Genomic DNA, 23,581 nt, shown 5'->3' with positions numbered 1-23,581 from the left:
AGGAGGCAGAGAAACGCCGGCAGGACTTCATGCTGATTAAGGCTGAGGACGATCGTAAAAAGGCAGAGGTGGGTAACTGCTGATTCACACAGATGTTTCCTCACTAGTTTTAAGCAGTCCGTAAAGAATAGTGACTACTTGTTAAATTCTGTTTTGGATGAAATACCTTTCTCACAACAGCATGTGAGCACGACTTATCTATCGTCTCATTTGGAAAAGTCAATATACAGTGATGTATCTAGTTTGTGGGGAGAGTTAAGCAGCTATGAGGGAGGTAGTAATATTCATAAATCAGATATACAATTTAATCCTTTAAATTCTATCATTGTTGATTTGATACGCACTCATTCTTCTATTTGCTGTTCTGAAAATCTTGGCCTGTACCAGCTTTCACTCTGCTACTTGCCAGATTAATAATAGCTGTTTGTAACTTAGAGTTTATGCTTTCTGTGTGCATCACTACCCTTTCTGATTTGTATTAATCACTATGTTCCATTTGCTTAAATGTCGTGTATGTCTTGCACTTAAACTACTGTGCAATATGCAGCGTGTTGATTATGACATCATTGTGACAGTGTGACCTATGCAGACGCTTCTTCTGTGCAGGTCAAGAGTTCCATATTGTGTTCTATCTGTGACCCTTGTCTTCATAGTATAATAGAAACTGTGTTTAGGAAAGAAAATAATGTGTTTGTGCTCGGCTAGGAGGCGGAAAAACACAAGCAGGACATGATGCTTATCAAGGCTGAGGAGAATCGTAGCTTTAAATCCCTGGGAAATTAAATGTTTTTGATGAGTCAACACTGTGGTAATTTAGTTCCTAGTTTATGTTTTTATACCAATATCAATATCATCGGGAATAATACGATCTCTTGGCTGCAGGAGATACAGCATCGGCAGCAGCTAAGGAAGGAGAGGAAACTCAAGCTCAGAAGATTGGCGCTGGCAAAGAAGCCAAAAGAAGATATGAGTTTATCAGATCTTAAGGTATTCAGACAGAGAGAGTCCATACATCAGAGTGCGTACATATTACCACAGATAGGCTCCATCTGTGGAATATACATCATACATGTATGTGGAGAGAATTCAACCAGGCATGTGTTGTTGTTTTTATACATCGGAAATAAATCAGTATAATCACTGTAGGAACTACAGGCATGAAGATTAAATGTTTTGACAAATTGATGGTTTCATTGTTTTTTTTACATATTTTTTTCTTCAGTGTCTTCCGGAGCTCTCTCAAATCCCTGGTCTGGTCTTGAAAGGAAGCACCTTATTTGACTGCCTGAAGGTGCTGCAGTTTCTGCACCGCTTTGGAAAGGTCCTGGGATTCGAATATTTAATGGACTTGGACTTAAGTGTCCTTCAGGAGGGTTTACTCAACACTGGGGGCAGTATGGGCAAAGTCCAAGACCTGCTTGTCAGCATGATTTCCTCAGCCGTACAGGATCCAGGCATACCTGCAGGTCACAGGGTGAGTCAGTCCTTGTCAGTGTAGTATTTATACAATTTACACACATTCATACTGATCAGAGGTAACTTTTTTACAGGTTTCACATTTAAGCTGAGCTGACATTGTTTTGTTTATTACTAGCAGACTGCCTCTTCCCTGCTAACCAGTCAGAACACACTGGTTTCTGTTCCTGTTCTGTTTGACATTGTAGTATACAAAAGACTTACTCTTCACGCTAAGTAGGTGAAAAAACATTTATTAAACACACTGACTGAACTTATCAATATGTTTTCTTTCAGAGCAAAACCCTACTAGGGGAAGACTTAACTAATGTGGCCATCAACAGAGACAATGTGTCTGAGATCCTGCAGACTTACATGGAGGCTCACTGTGATCAGACAGAGTCAGCTGTTCTGGCCCTCAGTCTCAGGACTAAAGCTTTTCAGGCCCACAGTCCATCTCAGAAGGCATATATGTTGTCAGTGCTGGTCAATGATCTCTGCCGCAGTAAAGCTTTGACCAGGTGAGGGATCCATTTCCTTCTAATACACACATATCTCACTTCTCATTTATTTTTGCTTATATTCACATATAACAAAATTACGTTTTTAAAGTGTTGTTAAATTTGGGTTGAATGAGCCATTTTTATTTTGTAAAGTTGATTGCTTGCACAGTTTAAACAAGTGTTTATTATGTGTCTGGAGCTTAAGTTAATCTCTTTGTCTGAGAGCAGAAAATAGTCACTTGTTTTATTCATGAGGGCTCAAATTGTGAAGAAACAACGGGTGTATTAAAAATAATATGACAAATCATGGTCTGATGGATAGTTTCAAAAGGTTGCATCAAACTATGTTTCATTAATCTTTCATTAGTACCAGCAACACTTTGAAAAGCATCTCCTGCCCGCTGCAGTGTGCTGCAAACGTATCAATCTAAGAATTGAAGCATGATTTTCAATGTTACTTTGCAGTGAGATCCACAAGAAGATGGATTACATGAGGAACCTGAGGATCGATGAGACGGCTGTAGGGGGAATGCTCCGCAGGTGAGAACATGCTTCCTCGAGTTGTTACCAGAAGGTTCTGTGCAAAGTTTTTAAAATCTTTTTGTGAATAAATTAATATATATCTATTTTTTCCTTTGTACATTTCTGCGTTCAAAGACTGAGGAGCATCCACACCAAGAGGATTGAGAAGGGAGACGATCATGACGAGGAGGAGGAAAAATCTGAATGGCAGAAAATAATGATCTTTGAGGAGGAGGTCAGTAACAGCATGATGCTTTTTTTTACTGTTGCCAGCGGCTCAATCAGTGTTTGTTTTAGTTAATGTCAGTCAGTCCACTGGCCTCACACTGATGAGATCTTTTCATCTAGGACGACAATGAGAACTGTGCCAGTGTGGAGGAGCTCGAGAAGAAGATCGAGAAACTATGCATGGTAAATTTACCCCACAATTATTTTCTCAGGATGAGCAAGTTGATGAAATAAACAAATCCCATTCTACCTCTGTTTTCTGTCTCTTTAGTACCAGAGTCAGATCAAACAGAAGCTGCTACACTCCTCTCACTCAGAGCACTCCAATATGATTGGACAGGACCGCTACAAGAGGCGTTACTGGCTCCTCCCAGAATTTGGCGGCATCTTCGTTGAGGGTATTGAGAGCAGCGAAGGTGAAAACTCATACTGAAATATACATTCGAATTGTTATGTTTGTTATGCACTTTGAGCTGATTTTTTAAATGTTACTCAGGTTATGAAGAGATGAAGGAGATACAGGACGATCAGCTCAAGACAAAGACTAACAACACTGTCAACAGGCTTGAGACCCCAGAGGCCCTGTATGACAAGCCACCTGGTGCCTTGTTCCCTGCTGTGGAGGCAGCCAAGACCCAGGACTATCCCAGTCCTCAGCCTGTCCCTAAGGGTAAGAATGGCTTACTGCCAGTAGGCACAAGTGAAATATGCTGGACTAAAGATCATACCCTGCCCAGAAGGTCATGGAATACATGCTTTGATGACTGTCACTCAGCTTTACAACTGCCTTATGCTGCTTATTGACAATACCTCTCTCTTTTGTTGGCAGAGATGCTGCACGGTTGGTGGCGTGTGACAGACATGCAGGAGCTACACAGTCTGGTGGAGGCGCTCCACAGTCGAGGCATCAGGGAGAAGGCCCTCAAGAAGCAGTTCCAGGAACATATGGAATTTTTGACCCATCTCTATACCTACAGCAAAGATGGTGTGTCCACAACTCCTCTGCTCACTTTAACTCTCTTTAATACAAAACATACTGTTGTTTTATATTTTCATGTCACCTGCTCCCAAATTAATATGTATAAATATGTTGCTTTTCAAAGACAGTCATTTGCTGTATTGTTTGTATGTATCTATGGGGGCAGCGTTTGATGTGGCGAAGCTTGAGAAACACCAAGTGAGGGAGAAAACTGTGGCGAGTTGGTGTGTGGAGGAGCAGGCGATGGAGGTTGACATCCACCAACTGCAGCAGGTGGAGGCTCTGGAGCGGAGAGTCGTCTCTGCCGGTCTGCAGATCAAGGTAAAAGTATCCTGAACGTTTGTCTACTTACAGCTCATACAAATACAAATATCCCAGATTAATTTCAAGTCTATTTCTCCAGTATGTGCTCAGATAGGATTACAGGTCCTTACTTTGTCACCAAACACCATATTTCAACTCTGTGTCCCTCAGGGCTGGATGCACCCTGAGCCTCAGTCAGAGAGGGAGGATCTAGTTTATCAAGAGGACAATGCGTGGCGGCAGCCCAACAATCCTCTTGATATAGCTGTCATGAGACTGGCAGAGCTGGAGAGGGGCATTGATCGAAGGTAGTTACAGAGAAATGAACCCTCAGATCAGACAGAATAATACCACTGTGCCTGTGTCTGTATGATAAGTAGTTTTTTCCTCTGCATGATGCATCCCAGTCGAAGAAGTACCGACATCCACAATGTGCAATGTACAGTTTATCTTTACTTACTGATTTCCCTGAAGTCTCATTCTCTGTAACCTTCAAAGCAGTGAGGAGGAGGTGACTCCTGGGATGAGCTCGTGGCACCAAGCCCTTGGAGAAGTCCGCAGCTCGGCTCAGCTGTCTCTTTGTATTCAGCAGCTGCAGAAATCAATCGACTGGGACCGCCCCGTCAAGAAAGTGGTTAGTGATGCCTCTTTTCTCTCTCTATCAAATATTTGTTTGTATTATGTCCATGCCAGCGACTGCCACCGTTGTCAAGAGGGGGATAATGAAGAACTGCTCTTACTTTGTCACGGCTGTGATAAAGGCTGCCACACAGACTGCCACAGGCCTAAGATCACCACAGTCCCTGACGGCAAATGGTTCTGCCACATTTGTGTGGCTAAAGTAAACCTGAGACTCTTTTCTCTTGTCTTTCACTTTATACAATCTCCTATTCCACAAGCAGTGCAGATCAATGAGCCTCAATCTATTCAACTGTCCAATGATATCTTCATTGTTAGAAATGTCCACACTCATTTAATAAATCTGCACGGTATATGTTGCACGTGGCTTCTCACCCGTCGTTTCTATGTCCCGTCTTTCAGGAGAACGCTGAATTCCTCCGGAGTAGGAAGGAACAAAACCAAGCATTGGGAGGAGGGAAGCGAGGCAGGGACCAGCTAGACAGCCCTGGGTCCTCTGCCAAAAGAACCAAACTGGCCTATTAATTGCAAAAATATGTTATACTATTTAAATGAAAAAATTTGAAATATAATTAAATTAAATTAAAAAAAATAAACAAACAAAAAAACTGCGCAATTCCAACGTGCTTCTGCGCAGAATGTGCGCAACGGGCTTCTGCGCAGTGGGCTTCTGCGCAGGATGTGCTTCTTTTTTTTAAATTTAATTAAAAAAAAATATATTTTATTTAATTTAATTAGTTTTTTTAATTTAATTTAATTTTTTTATATATTTAATTTTAAATGGTTGTTTTTAAATTTACGTAGTGTTATATATTGTGCAATGAATAGATGGTGGAAGTCCTGCCGACACGACAGCCTGACCCGTCTCCTGTGTCCACTGGTGTCCTGGTTCCACCCATGGCAGCGTAGTGGCGTGGGGCTGGCTCATCTCTGTGGCCCAGGGAGCGCATTTCTCCGCTGGTTCAGGGGTAAATGAAGCTGGTCTTCACAGGTGACTGATCTACGCAAGCCTGTAGCCGCCACGTCCCCGGGGTTAGAGGATGATGGTGTAACGTTACTGTATTGTTTTACATTGCATGTGTCACTTCATGATAAATCAGTCTCTGTGCCGCCCTCTTGGCATTTTGCGCCCTATAGGCAACCACCTGTGTCGCCTGTACCAAGAGCCGCCCCTGGGTATAATTCTGAATATAAATGATCAACAGATGAAATGTAATATATTGTCATGGTTATAAAGTAAAGTAGATGAAAACAGCTCCACTGAAAAGAGCCACTCTGGATTGTGTAAGGTTTTCATACTTGATGCAATTTGTCTCTGATGATCACTTTCATAATTAAAGGTATAATAACTGATTTGGAGTTCAGTAACAAGTAGTAAAACCCCTTCCCTAAGAGAAGGTCAAACTATAAGAAGAAGTGAGCTTTGTGTGACTGATGATGATGTGACTGATAACATCTGAGATAAACACGTTATAACTGGGCTGAAACAGGACGTCCATGTTCCTCCTGAGAGGCTCCACATCCACCCTCATCCCTCTGACAGCTCCCATCAGCTGTTTGTCTCATATTAGATCAGTGTGCGCCCCCTGGTGAGTGAACCTCCTGCTCCTCCTCATCCTCCTCATCATCATGGTGACATTAGTCCACACTCTGCAGCAGCACACAGACGAGCTGAGATGCTGCTGCTTCTCTGCGGGCCTGCTCGCCACCTGCTCGGCGGCGCAGGAGAAGGGTAGGGTGTCACCCGGGGAAAAAGCAAAGACATCCGCCACAGAAGAAGTCAGTGAAAGGACAGTGAGGTTAAGTATTTGGGGTGACATGTCTTTATAAGCAAAACTTGAGGGCTCGTATCTTGACCGATCATTGTCTGAAAGCATCGAGAGACAAATGAAACCGTAAACGCTCACATCTGTAGCCTCCATGTTTATCACAGACTTCTTCTACTTGTTTACTTCCGTCCCCGGCGTGCTGGATGGGAAGTCTTGTTGTTCTTCAAACCGGCGGGTCACACCAGGGCCATGACCAGTTCACATTGGAGTCTGATATTGGCCACATTTCACTAGGTAGTGCATCTTCCAAATTTTGGGTTAATTTCTCAAGAAACACTGCTGAGATCTTGATTTAAAAACAAATCAGGTCTACTAAGAGGACTGATATCTATGTTAACAGTTTTGGTGTGTCTTGATTGAATTTAAAGGGGAGCTGTTGGGCCTTAGCGGAGGTGTGCGCGCCACTAAGTGCAATTCTGGTGTTAGAAGTAATACCTCAGCTTTTTCTCGATGTTACATATCAAAATGTCTGTGCTAAGAAGGGTTATGGTACTACTGAAAATGATGTTGTTGCTAAGTATTATTTGATATGCACTACAGAGATTCCCATGAGCAATCCTGGGATTAAGAGTCAACACAACACAAAAAAACAAACAAACAGTGTAATCGGAACAAACTCCTTCCACTGATGAGAACACACAGTTAAAATGTCCAAGGTCACGATTTAGGAGTGAACGTCATCGCTTAAAACTTATTTCTAGCAAGCCAGTGTAGGAGATGACAGCCTTGATGGGATGCATTACAGAGTCCCACAGGGAGACCACTGTTTGTGTAGTGGTACAAGCTCTCTCTACCATCTAATTTTCTCAGTATAGGAAATTCAGGATTAGCCAAGCACATGTATTGCGAAAAAACACAGTCTGAAAGTATAGGAGCCACATGATATTCACAGCTGTAAGAATGGCATGAGCAACAATTTATATATTTATATTCATATATGCTTCTTTGGAGGAAGATATCAATAAAAGCCTCATTAATGATAAAACACACCCAAAAATTGGTTTTATTTTTTACTTTGGTACAACGTAAACATAAATATAAAAGAAGAGTTACATCCAATTATATGTTAATGTTAGAAAACAATAGCATTTACCTGCTCTTGTCCTAATTTACAGCTAACATATTATTTCCTTATTTTTAATACAAAGAGCTCAGTGTGCATTATCATTTTACTATTTGAATATAAAATATTTCACACACACAGACACAAACACACAATACTGGCAAAATTTGAGTACCATTTCCCTCGTGTTGATGTTAAACTTTGAATATAATCCAATTATGGACATATGGATAACTTGACCGTTCATATTTTGGTCTGTCTGTCTTTATTGCTGTCATCATCGCTATCATCATGACTGTCATCCGAGTCTCTCCTGACCATCTCAACCTCTGTCGTTTTTTTATCGTCATCGGCATCGTCGTCATCGTTCTTCTTGAACTGGGCCTCAATTTCTGTGGGGTCCATGTAGGTGTAGAAATAGGCCATGATGGAGAAGATGATGCACACTGCAACCAGGAGGGAGGCAAAGAGGATGTACTCCGCCCACTTAAAAAGAGCAGGTAAGAGACAAGGGGACATATTAATGCATCATCATGTGTTATTGTCATTATATGACACAAAAATACACACATGTCTGATATATATATATATATATATATACTAGAACTATTGAGTCGCTGATGATTAGTTAAACAAGTGAAAGTATTTTTTGTTTACCTGTTTGGGAAGCTTTGCAAGCTCGGCCACAATCAGTACGATGAAGTTACCGATAGCAACAGTGAACAACCAGCCGGCTTGCAGCACAGCTTTCATGTTACTGGGCGCCTTTCAAATAGAAACATACATAAAATTAATTTAAATAAAGACAACAAACAAAGGACATTAACGAGAACTATTATTTGGAAATAGACAACAACATTTAATATTCTAATCGATGTGTCCTTGACTCTCTTTAGGAAGTTGCAGCGTTGGAAAAAATTTGTGAAAACCGCTCTAACACAATTACCTGTGAGTAGGAGAACGCCAGACCAGTTACAGAAAACATCACTTCACCAACAGTAATAAAGAAGTACTGTGGGATCTGCAGGGCCATGGAAACCGAGTTGGGCTTGATGTCTTCTGCCGCAGTAATGGACTCCTGGCACTAAAATAAGAAATCAATCTTAATAGCCGTAGTTATAATAACTGCCGGAGCACACACATTTGTAGTTGCCTGTTTGTACAATTAAAGTCTATGTTGGAACTTTTCTGTCACTTTAAGAAAACAAGGAATTGACATTTTCACTCCCACTTCAAGCTTTGATTGTCCAGCTGTGCAGAGGGGAGAGAGGTGATTTGCACTCCATTGTCCTCATATTTAAATTATTATACGCCTCTCCCCAGCTATGTCAACAAGCTTTGAACCCTGTTTTCCAGTGTGGGAGTTTTCAACAGCTATGAACCTTTTGGATTTTGATTTGATGCGAATGTGTTTAGGCAACATTTCATACAAACTAGACTTTTAGAGCTAATACTTAATGCCTTCTCAACACTGCCCGTGGCCACCCCAACCCCATTCATACCCTCATGAGATATACATCTTGAAAAATGGGTCAAAACATTGAAGCTGTAAGGTTTTATGACAACTGGGCATCGAACTTGTTTCAATCAAATTATACTTAAATATAGGAGTAAGGATTACATTTGTTGGTGAACTTTTTCAGCAGTGGATTTATGCTCATTAAGGAATATCTATCAAACCAGGACAGTGTATGGGAGTGACTCATAATAAACTGCAGTTCCCTTGTTGGTGAAGTTACACATTGGAGAAAACTGAATGTGATTTTAAAACCATTTGAACAACGATGGAGCTGTGGGGTGCAGAGGAATGCTGAGTAACAATTCAACTCAATAGGTCAAAAATAGAAAAATCAGCATAAGATTTGTTTTACCTATGTTAATTCAGCTTTCTAAAATATTACAGATACAAATTATGAATGAAGTAAGATATAACTCAACTGTTCTTAATAAATTGGAATAAATAGAATAAGCAAGAAGGGATTTTGTATGAAGGTTTAGCGAATTATGTTGCAATGACATTCAACACAGTAGGATGACACTGCAAAGCCGACTGTAATTCATGATATCAGGAATCATATGCAACACTTACAGTGGGTCCAAAGACCAAAGTGCCGGGGATAAAGAAAGTGTATGAACTTCCATATCCAAACTCTTTGCTATATTCACACGACTGTGAACCACTCGATATTTTGAACAGGATCCTGAAATTAGAAAAAGATAATTTGTCTAGTAAAGTGTATTGTGGTTTGAATTTTTTTGGGGGAAATCAGTGAAGGTTAAAACAACGATCCTTACATTCCGTTTTTTATATTGGAGTAGTTTGAGTAGTATGATGGCTCAATTATTCCAAAGTTGGCCGCCGATGTCGATACATTCACTGATGTATTCATTCCATTTATAAATCTACAATTTTGAGAAAACAAAAATATTAAAAACAGGACATTTTAGAAAAAACATTGAACACCATACATGTAATCCTTTTCAACAATTTTCTGTCGGTCAACTAATCAATTGATTGTTCATTTATTTTAGATTAAATACTTTACCGAATTGCATTGTTGCCCTCTTGTGGTTTGGAAGTCAAACCATCAGACTGAAAAAAAGCACGGTTTTGATTTATTTAATCATTATTGAAAGATATCCTTGTGTCTTAATTTTCATTGTTTTGTGAGTGTTTTGTTTGTCACACTAACCAGTACCCATTCCTCAGAGATGTTTGAGGGAATGAGAAGAGTTTGTCGTGCTCCATTTGCCAAGGAAATATTTTTTGTCACTTCTCCAATTGAAACACTGGTGTTTCCTGCTTCAAATGTGAAGAATTCCTCACTGGCCTGCAAAACAAAGAGCTTACTGTAAATGTGCAAACACCAGGGACAGTGTCCAGTGGGGATTTGGGTTCATGCAACTGATTTTCTTTAAGTTTAAACTCCACTTTTAATCAAAGTTTCATGATACAGGTAATGATAAGAAGACATACCTGAGCTGCGGGAAGAGTCAGTGCATCTTTGCCAGGCAACCTAACTGAGACTGGATTAGAGCCCATGTTGAGTAATTTCACCTGACTCTGGGAGGTTGATGGGAAGGTCGGTAACGTTGTCTGAAAACAAGTTAAGACGTCCTTGTTATAATCTCGAGAAGTAATACTTGTTAGTTGTAATACTAATTATAAGGTAAAAAAATAAATGAATTGCTGAGCTGGTGTGTATTTTTCAGTGCATATGGAGATGAGTAGTAATTGGTATGTACTTACATCGATTTGAATCTGAACCAGAGCAGCGCAGACAAAAGCTATAGCTGCCATAAGCATCCCCACTGTCATTCTCCTCAGAGGTCTGTTGAGTTAACATGAAGTTCCCTCATTGGTCATTAGATAATCACTGTGAAATCAACATTTTCTACATCGATGTGGCTGTTGTCGCTCGGCTTGATCACCGTTTGAACCTCAACTGTCTGATGATGCTTCTTTTTCTACTACGCTTCATTTTGTAGTTTTATTGGTTAGTTCAAGGGATAGTGCGACACACATATTTACCTTCTTTCTGAAAATGTGCATATCTTAACAATAAGACTGAAACATGGGAAAACAGCCGGCTTTTTTCTTGTTTTTTTATTCATCAAAAGAGTAAAAGGGACAATTTGCTGTAACGTGGAGAAATCCAATCACATTTCCCCATGTTGTTGAACTAAAAGTAAATGCTATCAAATAATCCCATCAATGTTAAATAATCCATATGACATAATGAAGAGCACTGTATTGTGACTTGTGGCTGTCTGACTCAGCTTCAGGAAAACTTACGTGAAGTTCAGGCCACATTTTTTGATCAGAGGGTAGAGGACACTGTCCATGATGGGCACCAGAGTCAGGATCAGGATGGGGTTGACAGTCTTTTAAACACATACATCGCACAATGACAATCTTCTCCGATAAAATCCGGCAGCTCAGTTTAAGCAAACATGATAAAGACTCTTAACTTACCTGCATCTGATCAGGCTGTATCACCAGTAACCCCTGCAGACACAACAAAATCATTAGAACAGGATCACTTTGCTATAGTTAATAAGAATATATTAAGATTTGGGTTCATCTCCATACGTACAAAGTCTCCATCCATGTTGGTGGCTTGCAGAGTCCATCTAGAACCCTTTAAGAGAGATGCAACATTAAGCATAGTTTCCATATAGTTTCCACAATGACACTGCCTTTGAGGAAGTAAAATAACTGAGGTACCTTTTGGTCAAACAGGGTCCAGAACATTGGCAGTGGGATGTATAAAAACAGGACCTTCAGCACCATTTTGATTTGAGCAATAAGGAGTTTCTACATCACAGAAAGACAGAATGTGAACAGTTATTTCTTTTTGACAAAAGATAAAGTTTTAGTCACTTTATAGAATTAACTTAAATGAAACATACGCTATATTTAGCCTCAGCCCAGTCCATCCAGTGCTGCTTCTTTGGGTATCGTTTGCTTCTGTGCCTGTAGCGGTTTTTAATTGCAAACTGCTCAGGAATAAGTGAAAGAAAAACATGTTTTTAGAAACGTTAAGAACCGCTGATGGTTCACGCAAATATAAATGTGTCGTGTAAACCAGACTTACCCCAATGCATTTACACACATCCAGCATGATGTTTCCCTCTGGTTCAGCTTTGTAGTACATACCGCTCCCACTGATAAACACCACTGTTAGGGGCGTCACAGGCAAAACAATGGTATCAATGTAGAGTATTTGTTCCAAACCATTATATATTTTTGAATTATGAAAAGAATTCCAGTGTCTTCATGTGTTAAAGCGTACACAGAGCAACCACCATCAGTGCTGCAGGGACGCCGAAGGCCAGAGAGTAACACTTCTCCTTAATGAAGATGCCACAGGTCTGAGCTGCAGATGGAGACATTGGTAACTCAGTCAAAATCTCAATTTCACTCACATTCAAGCACTGATATCAACGATAATTACATACACTCGTGATCATGGCACTGTTTGTTCTCAACTTTATATCCTGCTTATATCTACCTCTGAGGATTGGAGTGATAATGGTTGACAGGAGACTTCCACCATTGATGCACAGGTAGAAGACGGAGAAGAAAGTTCTCCTTTGCTTTTCCTGCGCATAGACATATGTCAGTGAACTGTCAAGTGCGAACATGTTATGCAATGCAATGCTGGATATTATGTCAATGTAAACAACTTTGGTCCCATAACTTAGGTAATCTATTCATTGTTCCCAGAGGTTGAATTTATACATTCTATACACCACCACACTGTCACTGTCTTTGTGAGCATGCAGAGGTTTTTGAGACTACTTCTATAGATTAGGTATTATAGCATTCCTGCCTATATTTGGATGTTGGAATAAACCTCAGCTCAAGATTGGAGTAATCTTCTAACCTGGTTGTCATTGAATTGGTCTCCACCAAAGGCAGCCACACAAGGTTTGATGCCACCTGTGCCCAGAGCGATGAGGAAGAGACCCAACATAGACAACACACTGAATGGAAAGAGGAACATCTGCATGAGCAAGGAAGTTCATAGAAATACGTGAAGAAAACTGCTTATCCAAATGTCCTTGTTATCACAGCAACTCACATGTGAAAGGTCAGGTTGTTTGGTGTCCCATCTCTGTCTGTGTCAGTGATGTCATGGATCGCACTGACAGCCATCGTAACCTGACCAATCGCATAGACAATGGACAAGTAGATGATAGTCCTGAGGGAGAGAGAGGAAAAATAAAGCAATGGTGAATGAAGTACTATCTTATCCTTATGCCAAAGTACCACTACACTAATGAAGTATTGCAGCTTTTTGAAAAAGGCACTAATTGGACTGTGTGAGAAACCTGGAGTCCTCAGACACAGACACGAGGAGAACTTGTAAACTCCTTCCAGTAAGGCCCCGGCCAAACTTTAACCAGGAAACGTCTCCATGTGAGGCAACAGTGCTAACCACTGCATCAATAGAGTCTCAGACTCTAATTTTGCAAGAAAAAAAGCCCACAGTGAAACCTGAATATCCTATTGAGCTTGAAAATCTGCTTAAAGCACTTGGTGAGAGGTTAAGGACATGAAAAGTAAAAAAAAAAGGAACAAAAAATATTTGCTAAACTGCTCGATAGGGAGAAAGCTAATGTGTCTGACAACCTACATTGGGAAATCGTTGAGCTGCAAAGCAACGACAAGCTCAAAGCTACAGTACAACAACCTTCCTCTAGTTGAGTTCTATTAACCGGATCTTCCATTCTGAGGAGTCATGCTCTGAGGTTTGGTCCATACTACTGTATTCAGTTCTTTACAAAACTGACTCTTTCAAAGACTCGGTGCCACTCAAAACGGACCGAACTAAGTGTAAGTAGAATCATCATCATCACTACCATTTGACATCAGATGTCTCGTCCCAGCCATCACCTTAGAAAGGTTATTGTAATATATGTGTTCAATAACTAAGTTTGACCCTCAAAGGTTGTTATTGAAATTAAAATGGCCCTTGAATGTAAAGCGAGCATTCATTTAAATTTTGAAAGAACATGAGACAAAAACTCACTTGAACTTTCCCAGCCAGGAGTCGGCCACAATGGCCCCGAGGATTGGGGTGAGGTAGCAGAGAGCCACAAAGACGTGGTAGATGGAAGTGGCCAGGTCATCATCCCATTGCAAGAAGTACTTGAAGTACAGCACAAGCACAGCTGTGGACAGGCAGAGAAGAAGTAGGTTTCTTCTAGTTTGTATGAAAACAATTATCAATCTAACGCACAGTATCAACTCTCAAAAGATTTAGTGTTGTACATGAAATATCAAACAAGCTATACAAACCAGACAACAAAATTCTCTTTTCTCCAGTTAATTTAATTAATATTACCTTCATAGAAATTATAATCTTCATTTAGTTTTTAAACAGGATAGAGAAGTTAATATAACTATGATATACTGGTTTGACTATGATCATCTTGGATGCTGCAGTTTGTTAAAGGACGTGTATTATACAGAGAGGTATTTCTGTTATTTACCTTGCCCTCATTGTGGCCAAACTAATAGGAACTAATAGAAATACCTGCCAGTACAACACAATAAAATTCAAAAGTGTGCCAAACAGTCCCAAAAATGATAAAGTTAAAAGACTCCAAAATTGAACCATATGACCTTGGAGGTAGCTTAGTACAGTAATGTTGAGTTAGATTGAGTTCCAGTTGGGTCTAATATACTGTGTGGGTCTTTGTTTCCTCTTGGATTGTCCTTTTCCCACAATAACCTGAACTTGAACTTGTCCCCCGGCCAAGCCTTATCTCTGCCTTCTTTCCAACCTTTGCATATATTGTTTCCTGTGTCTTTGACAACACAAATAGACATTTCCTGATCTAGTGCCCCTATCTGCAGGTTGATATGTTTTGTCTTTGCCTTGCATAACCATGAATTCCTTTTATTATGGAACTTTGCCATATTTATCTAGGAATCATGAAACTGTGGTTAATTAAGGCGAGAGACGACAGTTATGTTGTCATGGTTACATAATAAATCACATGGTTTAGTTTGTAGAAAGAAATATTCTCACCTCGCATTCCATAGTATGAGAACCTCTCACAGAACTCATTCACAACGATAAAGAAGATGCTGAGTGGGTAGCCACACACCTCTTTGCTCTGGTGGACAAATCAAACGGCAGCATTGTGTTAAACGTTGCTACAGTAGAAATAGTAAATAGGTAAAAATATAAAGTGAATTCAAAACTCTAAAGGTATTTACACCAAAATTCAAAATGGTCAATTTCAGAATAATGTATATAATATGAATCAGTGGCGAGTACTGCTGCATTCCTTTGGAACTTAAATGCTGCAGTTGATAAAGTTGTTATGACTTGAATTAGGTCTATTTTACTCCTGCGTATAGTTTGTGACTCCTCCTTCAGATCAATAAAGTTTTATTGTGACTCATATCATACATTGTTAATTGTTATTGATTACATTTTGCTAAGTTATTAAATAATTGTAGTTGCTTAACCTAAAAAAAGTACAGCACCTCTGAGTAAAACATCCTGTTTTATATAATTAACATATTTAGATTTTAAATCTTTATCTGCAAAGTAAACAGTACCCATAGGTGTAAGATATTGAGGCTGGTTGCTTAATTGTTACGATTATCATATCATTTCACTGAGCGAATAAAAACGAGGTAGACATCATTTGACGAATCGGTACTTTACCGTTCCTCTGCTCTGCCTCCCCTTCTTGGGATCCTCCTCATTATCTGCACACAAGATGAAATTTAAATAATAAGAAAAGAGACGATATGTGTATATTTTCCTCATGCTCAAGCTGCTTAGTATTTGTACACACAAACTCACCCGCCATGGTGTCTTAGTGAGAATTCAGCTGCTCTATGCTGCAGTTGTAGAAGTAGATATTCCTTTGACTCCTGCAGGGAGCAGCTGATAGTTTATCCTTCACTCTTCACCAGTGGCAGTGGGAGTGTTTCTTGTAATATGGCTTCTTATTAGCACCTTGATCCGTCTGTCACACTGCTGACTGTGTTGCTTTTACGATGGCTGTGGACACGTGATACAGCAGATAGGAAGTCTGCTCTGTTCTCTCACGGACATCTCATTAAAAGAAAGTATGAATTCCCAAGAACTTTAGACCTGAAGCAGATGTAAGAGTGAGCTCACAAAACAACACATTTAATAAAGCAGTAAATCAATAAGGATGCATGAGAACAAGTGCAGAGAAATGAGTGCATTTTATTTAAAAGAAAAGCATAAAGGAACATCTGTTTACAGCAGAACAGTGAATTTGTGTTAAATACATTTTTTATAAAACCATTGTCGCCCAAATATAAAACAATTTATAGAACATTTGAACACTACAATGGTAAAAGCCTCATATCACTCCCACAGTAGGCAAAGTTTTTGGTTCCACACCTCATTGCTTTGGCAAGAAGGTGAACATGTCTTTACAGTGTATAAGCCCCACACAGCAAGAAACTTTGCAAATATTGCACACACTCCTTTTTTTATATACATTAAAAACAACTTGGAATATACTTTTTTTGTACGAAATGGCTTTACATATTTAAAAACTCTTTCACTCTAAGACATTGTAGTGACTTAAGGTTGAATTCTAAACACAGGAGGCCCTTTTTCAAACTGCACACCGGTAGAAACAGAGCTTCATGTGCAGGTAGATGAGCATCGATGTATGCAGTGTATACTGTTCATCAAGACATCAATACAGTGGCTTATAAAAGTGGAATACTGCACATTAAAAACACAATGTGTAACATTATCAAAATAAACAAAACAATGGGCTGTTGAGCGGGTGTATTGTAATGACATGCATATGAAAGAGCCCAACGTGAATTTCTCTGTAGAAAAACTGCCCAGTGTTCTCATGGGAAGGAGACAACAGGTTTGTGCTGTGTGGCGATGACGCGGGGTTTCCTGCTCAGGGCTCGTGCCTCAACCGCAATGTTTGTCCAGGAAAATTAAATTGGCCACACCGAGCACATCCAGTTTCCACACGTACTGTATTAATTAAAAAGGTCCAGTGCCTTGGTCATGGTCCACTGATAAGAGTTGGATTTGTCTGTGCCCTCGTCGGTGCCTCCTTTGAGCGGACAGAAGAAAATGCAGGATTCAGGTTTGGTAGTGACCGCATGGATTCACACGCATGTCTGGTGTGGGGGGCGCTGAGGTCAAGGGTCACCCAGCTCCGTATCACACCACAGAGGAAGAGCTGGGGATGCCCTGGATGGTGGCACTGGTTGGCGTGCCACTGATAGCGTTAAAGATGTGAAGCGAGTCTGGAAGAACGCTCTTCATGCCATCTTCCACAGGACTGATCTGAAGGAAAGAGGAGGAGGAATGAGGGATTCGTTTGGATCAACGAGAACGTGAATGACTGTGAAACCAGGCCCATATTTAAAGGAATAGTTTGACATTTTTGATTTCTTGCAGAAAGTAAGATGAGAAGATCAATTCCTCTTTATACATTTTAAGGATGAAATAGAAACTCCCACCTTTCAGTGCCTCGAAGACTGATTTAGATTAAATGTTTTTGATTATCTGTACAAAACATGCGCCTCTGACTTGCCTGTGTTGGCCGGGATTCCTAACTTGCCTGGTAAATAAGTATTTTCTGTTAACTGCTTCCAGCCAAGAAATACACAATCCCCACTACTGGTAAAACCACTCTTTGTTGTTCTTTCACTCCACCTGAAAATGTGCCAGTGGGCTATTTCCGTCACATTTGCACAGTCAGCCAAGCTCTTCCCCCTGCTGTCATTATTTGTGCTAAGCTAAGTCGCTGCAGCCTGTACCTTCACATTTACGCACACAGATACAATTTGAGAGTAGTGTCAACTTTCTCATCTGACTCTCTGCAAGAAAGTGAAGAATCTGAATAAGTTGGGAATTAAGAAACCCTTAAAAACATAAAACAAATACATAAAAACCACCGGTGCGTATAGAAAACCATCAATATCTGTGTAAGTCACGTACACAAAGACAAAAGTAATTGCTCAATGACACAGATTCCGATGCAAGTACATACAGTATACTGTCTATACAAGTACAAATGTACTATATGCACATGCACACATAGAGTGAACACTGTAAACACATGCAAAAACACACATTAACGCAAAGAGATAAGTGCAGAAGTAAATGTTGGTCTAGCCAGTTAGATTCTGATTGCTAGTGGTAGAGAAAGGTGAACTTTTCCTGACAGAGAGTGGACATGTCGGCTATGACGTGTCAGAATACTGAACGTGTAGCTGAGCTCTTATTTATTGCTGTTGTGAAAAGATAAGGCCGGTGATCTCTGATCTAATCTGTTAACTGTCATATATTTTCAGTCTTATTTAAGGTCAAGGGATGGACTTTAGAATTAGAATTTTTTTTTTACTATTTTGTTTTGTTATATTAGGCAGGATAGATTAGAGGGCATTACTATTACCCAGTTTTAATACAACAATAAATGAAAGTATTAAGAGTTCTGCTTTAACCAGATACAAAAGGTCAGATTAAAGATATGTTGCAGAAATCTAAAAGTGTTGGGTCACTACTTAAACCTCAAGATCTGCTTGAAATGAAAATTCCACTATCAATAGATATCTGAGATCATGTGTCTGGCTGGACCAACAATCAACAGTTCAGTTTGTTATATCATTCTCATGCTTCTTGTATTACCATTCAATCTGCTCATGTCAGCAAAGGGGAAAAACAGAGAATGGTGTTATCCAAAAAACGTGAGATATCTCATTATCACACACTTCACTTGCCAAAACCCGTCTCTGAGGCAGATTTCAGCCGTGACATTAGTGATGCAGACAGTAATTACAGCCGTACTTGTGCTAAGTAGCTGTGGCCAGAGCAGTGATGTACTTACTTGCTCATGCATGATGATGGACAGCTCTCTGGCAAGGTCTCTATAGTTGGCTTTCATCTCATCATGATACTCCTGTTGGTCCTCTTTGATTAGGCGCTCGTTAATGCCTAGGCCATGGCCACACGCCTCCACAAAATGCCTGCTCGGGAATTCATGTAAACAGGTGTTAAAAGGAGGGAGGAAATTTACACCAACCTGATCAAACTTTTCACACACACAAACACACACACACACACACACACACACACACACACACACACACACACACAAAACCATTGACATCTCACCTGAAGACCTCTTTCAACTGTTTCACCTTGTTTTCAGGATTTTTTTTGGCGCTCGCGTCGTCCAGAAAAGCTCGGGCATATGCGAGCGGCCCTGCATTTACCTGCAGGAAGATGTGGTAGCCAGGTTAAATATTTTGTTGTCATGATAATTTCATGAGGTATTTCCTGTTTGTGTAAGTGTTTTTCCAAGCAGGCACCTGGACACTGATGCTGCCCTGCAGTTTGAGCTGCAGGCGGATCATGTCCACCTCACTGGAGGAGCAGAGCTGCTGGATCTCAGCCACCTTCTTGCTCATCTCGTCGATGGCCACCTCGATGGGGCTCAGGTCAGTGTGGTGTTGATACATCACTGCAATACGTTTCTTTACATATGGGAAGCAATGTGTGGCTGCGGGACAGAGACACAATGAGGAGAGGAGTTAACAGTTTGCTTCTCAGCTCTGGAATCGTTCTGCATGTTTTACGACTCAGGATCCACTCGAATGTACTGGACATCCTTTCAAAGCTCTCAGATAATGACGATAAGAAGATAAGGTTGAACCTTTGGAAGTGTTGCACTGTAAAACAATAAAGCCGTGATTAGAAAGGTCCTTGACAAACGGCTGACATGTCGAGAATCTAATCAAGATCCACTCATGCACAGGAAGTATTGTCATGCGTGACAACTGAGGCACATGTGACAGGATTCTACATATTTGCTCTTTTGAGAGGAAAATCTGAAAAAAACATATGTAAAAATAACGTATTTCACTTTTTAGATTAGTGACGTTATTCGATGAAGAAGTTACCAACATGTTGTTTTACAGCTATGTTTTACTAGAAGGGTTAAAGAGTCACACAACGACATAATGAGTTTGTGAACTCTGATAAAATACCCCTAATAATCTAAACAGTAATCATAGCTGTAGTAATAGAAAGACATTGCCACAGGAAAGGTCAGGCAAACAAAATCTTAGGAGCAAAATAATACAAATATATATTTTTTTATTTCCCTCGCAAGTCTAAAATGTTGTGGTATTGTAACAGTTAACAGTGTTTCCCCTCTGATGTTCCACTGCCACACCAACCCACAGGGTTACGTACTGGTTAGTATGGTCCTGCGTTTGCACTGCTCCTCCACGCCGCCTTGCTTTTTGCCCGATATGGTGAAAGGCATCTCAAACACGAAGCGACGGATGTTGTGGCTCTTTTCAAAGTCAGTCTTCCTGTCCACCAGCTCCTTCTCCTCCAGGTAAGGGGTCACGTGAGTCACTTGGATGTATGCATACTTTGAATCCAAGTCTTTGGGATTAATCTGCAAAAAATAAGCATATGTCATTACAAGAGATCCATACCAGGTTGTGGAAACGTCCGTGGCACAAATTAAATATGGAGAAAGTCTCACCCTTCCAGAGTCCTGAATCATCTTCACGTTCTCCTGACCGAACTTGTCACAGTAGAGTTTGAGCAGCCGCTGAGATGTTTCAGACAGGGGCGTGAATTTGGGCTCTTTGTAGATGTACTCTTTACCGTCTTCATCCTCAAAGAAGCCCTGAAGAAACATCGAACAGACCATGAATGCACGAACAATTATCTGTATCTTTATCTAAAAAGAAGCAAACAGTGCCACGTCAAACCACACAAGGGTTGTGAGCGGGAGTCATTATGACAGTTTGTTATATAAAATGGTAAAAAAAGTTCTGGTCTGAAAAGTTCTGTCAGACTCCACAAATACACAAGCCTCTATCTAAAGGGCTAAGCATAAAGAAAACACAAAACTACAACTAGTGTCAGTTCAATGAGATGTGAGACAAAACCAGAGGACAGAGAGGGGGGGGGGGCATGGACTTCACACCGTCAGTGGGAACACTTGAGATTAATCCGTTTCTTGTACTTGAACGGTGAAAAGTCCCCTGAACCAATGAGGTGAAGCCATGCATTCCCCCAGTGAGAGATGAATCCTGCTATTAGCCCGTTAGAGGGGTTTCATCCTATGATTGGAAACAGCACTGAGGCTAGAGCAGAGGAGGAGTTAAAGGGCTGGACGATAAGCAACACAGCGACGGCCATTAGCGAAGGAGCACAAACACCACAGCCTAAAACATCACTGCAGACTGTCCGGCTGCTTTCACACTGATTTACCTCAGCCTCTGAGTCAGTAAACTGGTACTGCTACAAGGTGTGTGGACAACAGAGAGTGAAATCATTATTTCATGCATAAATTATAAATGTAACCCTTTTTAAGACATACATGGATATGTTGATTCTCTATAGCTGCTTTCAGACATGCACTGAAGGGGCTGTATGTGGAAACACAAACTTCAGAGTGACGGGGCTCCAGACTTTCTGTGAACGTTCTTATGCCAGCCCCTTAATGGGAACTTTGAAGAATGTACAAATGAGCCAATTATAGAACACAGCAGGAGATCCGGAGGAGGAGTCACTGCAAACATGCAGGCGTGTTGATGACGGTTCTTCACGAGACACATAAAAATAATTAAAAAAATTAAAAGAAAACATAATATCTCATGATGAAAAGCGGAGACATCGACTAAATGCTAAGAGAGCTTTTGATAAGGGTCGATACCGATGTAGAGCAAAGATAAAACACGTGATCTCCACAGCAGGATTTATACTCTTCGTCCTGCCTCTGCCTGCTGCCCCACCCCTCGGGTGAACTCTTCAAAGATCCCTGCGTTGTTCATTTGTGAAAGTCAAACTCCACAGAAAGTCTGGACACAATAATGCGGACATCCTCCTGCAGTTCATGTCAGAAACGGCATCAGAGTACAGAAGAAGAGGTAACCACACCCAATGAATAATTTCTAAAATTTCTAATAAAAACAAGAGTCACTACTAAACTCTTACACACTTAGATCTGTAACACGAAAGCAGAAAACACCGATATGAGTGGAGAAGTGGACAGGTGCCATGCAACGCAGTCCCAAAAAACATCAAGCGGAAGATGGGGCTCGATTGTTACTGTAACTGGAAGCAGCAAACTACGATCGAGGAGACAAAGTGCAATGGATCACAGCAGCACCGACAACACACACACACTCTGGAGAAAAGCAAGCGAGGGCTACTGCACAACTTACCGCTGCCTTCAAAGAGGATGGGAAGCAGAGAGGGGGAATTAGAAATGCCACAGCATGTGGTCATGCTCTTAAAGATAAAAACAGCCCCTGTGTGGAGCGTGAATTACTTTGCCAAACCAGCAGCAGCAATTTAATGGCTGTGCTCTTTTGTTAACACATAAATTAGATAATCGTGAGACTTAGGAAAATGTATTTATCTAACACATAACCTTTCTAGTGTAGCTTGAGATTCAAACTCACCTGTCCAAAGAAGGCCACTCTGAAATAGGTGCCCAGCAGCCTCTTGCCCGTGTGCATGACCTCTGTGACTTTGCTGTATGCACGATGCAGCGTGTCATATAGATGCGCCAGTTTCTGTGTAAAAATAACCCGGTTAGAATCTGTACATGCTAATGGTTATGGGCCGAGGGGACATTAGAGGGGAAAACATCATTTCCAGATGACACAATTTCGTACCTCAAAGTCCCTGCGCTTCTCATAAATGGGAATGATGAGCTTGTAGATGTCGGAGATGAGCTCGTAACGCTCGGCTTTCCACAGTCCGTCCGCACACTCCTCCAAAAGCTCCATTAGGACATCCTGAGGGAACAGGAGCAGGGACGAATGGGAATTTAGCTTTAAAAAAAAAAGTGTCTGATAAGAAAATTCCTCCTCTATCATGACCAAATGTGATGACTACAAGTTTACATCTACGTGCACAGACAGACATCTGTAAAAATGCCTGATTTAATTTTCTTACGAAGAAAATATTGATAATATTTTTGAGGACAGCAAAAAGTGCCTAAACATTGATCAAACATTTACAAGAAATATATTTCAATATGTCCTATGGCAAAATGAAGTACTTCATTGAAATGGACGTCCTGCATGCCGACGTCCTCCATCATCGCTGCTTCCTCATCGATGTTTGGAGTCACCACACGGAAAGCTGAGCAGCCCTGCTTGAACATGCCTGCAAGACAAGACAGGGTTTTAACGTACAAGTTCAAAAACTTTCTTAGGACAAAATAAGAAAATATTTGTACCATTTCTATATAGATAAAATACTGGACATGCTGCTCTGTGGCATTTAAGAGAAATGGATTATTACCACACCTTTTCTCCGCAGGTATTCTGCCACGAGCGCTGCAACGTGCACGTAGCACATGGCCGCCTGAGAACAAAGAGAGCATTTAATTCAGATAAGCAAAGTGATGGTGATATTACTAATCATGCAACATGCCAGTATCAACCACAACATCAATGCATAATAAACCGGATTCAAAGTAAGTAAGTACTTGATATTTGAAAACAGAGAAACCGAATATGAGAAACAAATCAAAA

General features: G+C 40.6%; 2 protein-coding genes and 1 pseudogene across 6 annotated transcripts in view; 1 reads left to right on the top strand and 2 right to left on the bottom strand.

Annotated features, from left to right (window-relative positions):
- The first annotated feature begins 3,569 nt into the window (after nucleotides 1-3,569).
- On the top strand, nucleotides 3,570-5,154 carry LOC128456252 (bromodomain adjacent to zinc finger domain protein 2B-like; annotated as a pseudogene).
- Nucleotides 5,155-7,471: 2,317 nt separating this feature from the next.
- slc15a1a (solute carrier family 15 member 1a) lies at nucleotides 7,472-15,220 on the bottom strand. The gene is made up of 21 exons (XM_053440633.1): nucleotides 15,066-15,220; nucleotides 14,061-14,202; nucleotides 13,110-13,229; nucleotides 12,912-13,011; nucleotides 12,537-12,627; nucleotides 12,318-12,401; nucleotides 12,120-12,202; nucleotides 11,935-12,021; nucleotides 11,750-11,839; nucleotides 11,619-11,663; nucleotides 11,498-11,530; nucleotides 11,318-11,406; nucleotides 10,772-10,853; nucleotides 10,499-10,618; nucleotides 10,215-10,352; nucleotides 10,068-10,114; nucleotides 9,817-9,924; nucleotides 9,611-9,722; nucleotides 8,468-8,605; nucleotides 8,179-8,286; nucleotides 7,472-8,007 (listed from the first exon to the last, which is right to left on the bottom strand). Exons 1-21 carry the CDS (start codon nucleotides 15,070-15,072, stop codon nucleotides 7,765-7,767), a joined length of 2,067 nt encoding a protein of 688 aa, XP_053296608.1. The 5' UTR covers nucleotides 15,073-15,220; the 3' UTR covers nucleotides 7,472-7,764.
- A 1,007-nt stretch (nucleotides 15,221-16,227) lies between these two features.
- zmp:0000001200 (dedicator of cytokinesis protein 9) overlaps nucleotides 16,228-23,581 on the bottom strand; it is a 72,991-nt gene continuing 65,637 nt past the window's right edge. For 3 of the 5 annotated variants that reach the window (XM_053439492.1, XM_053439494.1, XM_053439493.1), the window contains exons 44-53: nucleotides 23,354-23,411; nucleotides 23,104-23,210; nucleotides 22,715-22,837; nucleotides 22,499-22,612; nucleotides 20,566-20,712; nucleotides 20,265-20,475; nucleotides 19,379-19,569; nucleotides 19,182-19,282; nucleotides 18,895-19,033; nucleotides 16,228-17,348 (exon numbers count right to left, since the gene is read on the bottom strand). In XM_053439492.1, coding sequence (XP_053295467.1) covers nucleotides 17,223-17,348; nucleotides 18,895-19,033; nucleotides 19,182-19,282; nucleotides 19,379-19,569; nucleotides 20,265-20,475; nucleotides 20,566-20,712; nucleotides 22,499-22,612; nucleotides 22,715-22,837; nucleotides 23,104-23,210; nucleotides 23,354-23,411 — 1,317 coding nt within the window. In that variant the 3' untranslated portion in view covers nucleotides 16,228-17,222. Of the gene's footprint in view, nucleotides 17,349-18,894; nucleotides 19,034-19,181; nucleotides 19,283-19,378; nucleotides 19,570-20,264; nucleotides 20,476-20,565; nucleotides 20,713-21,302; nucleotides 21,333-22,498; nucleotides 22,613-22,714; nucleotides 22,838-23,103; nucleotides 23,211-23,353; nucleotides 23,412-23,581 lie in introns of all 5 variants that reach the window. The other 2 variants (XM_053439491.1, XM_053439495.1) reach the window with 1 other exon arrangement.

Source organism: Pleuronectes platessa, chromosome 14, assembly GCF_947347685.1.
Source record: "Pleuronectes platessa chromosome 14, fPlePla1.1, whole genome shotgun sequence".
Taxonomy (NCBI): Eukaryota; Metazoa; Chordata; class Actinopteri; order Pleuronectiformes; family Pleuronectidae; genus Pleuronectes; species Pleuronectes platessa.
This window is presented reverse-complemented; position numbering and strand designations above follow the sequence as displayed.

Coding starts and splice junctions, on each gene's coding strand:
- slc15a1a (XM_053440633.1), bottom strand. Junction 8,606..9,610: donor CTTTGGTCTTTGGACCCACT/GTAAGTGTTGCA, acceptor TTCTTATTTTAG/TGCCAGGAGTCCATTACTGC. Junction 8,287..8,467: donor TGGCGTTCTCCTACTCACAG/GTAATTGTGTTA, acceptor TCTATTTGAAAG/GCGCCCAGTAACATGAAAGC.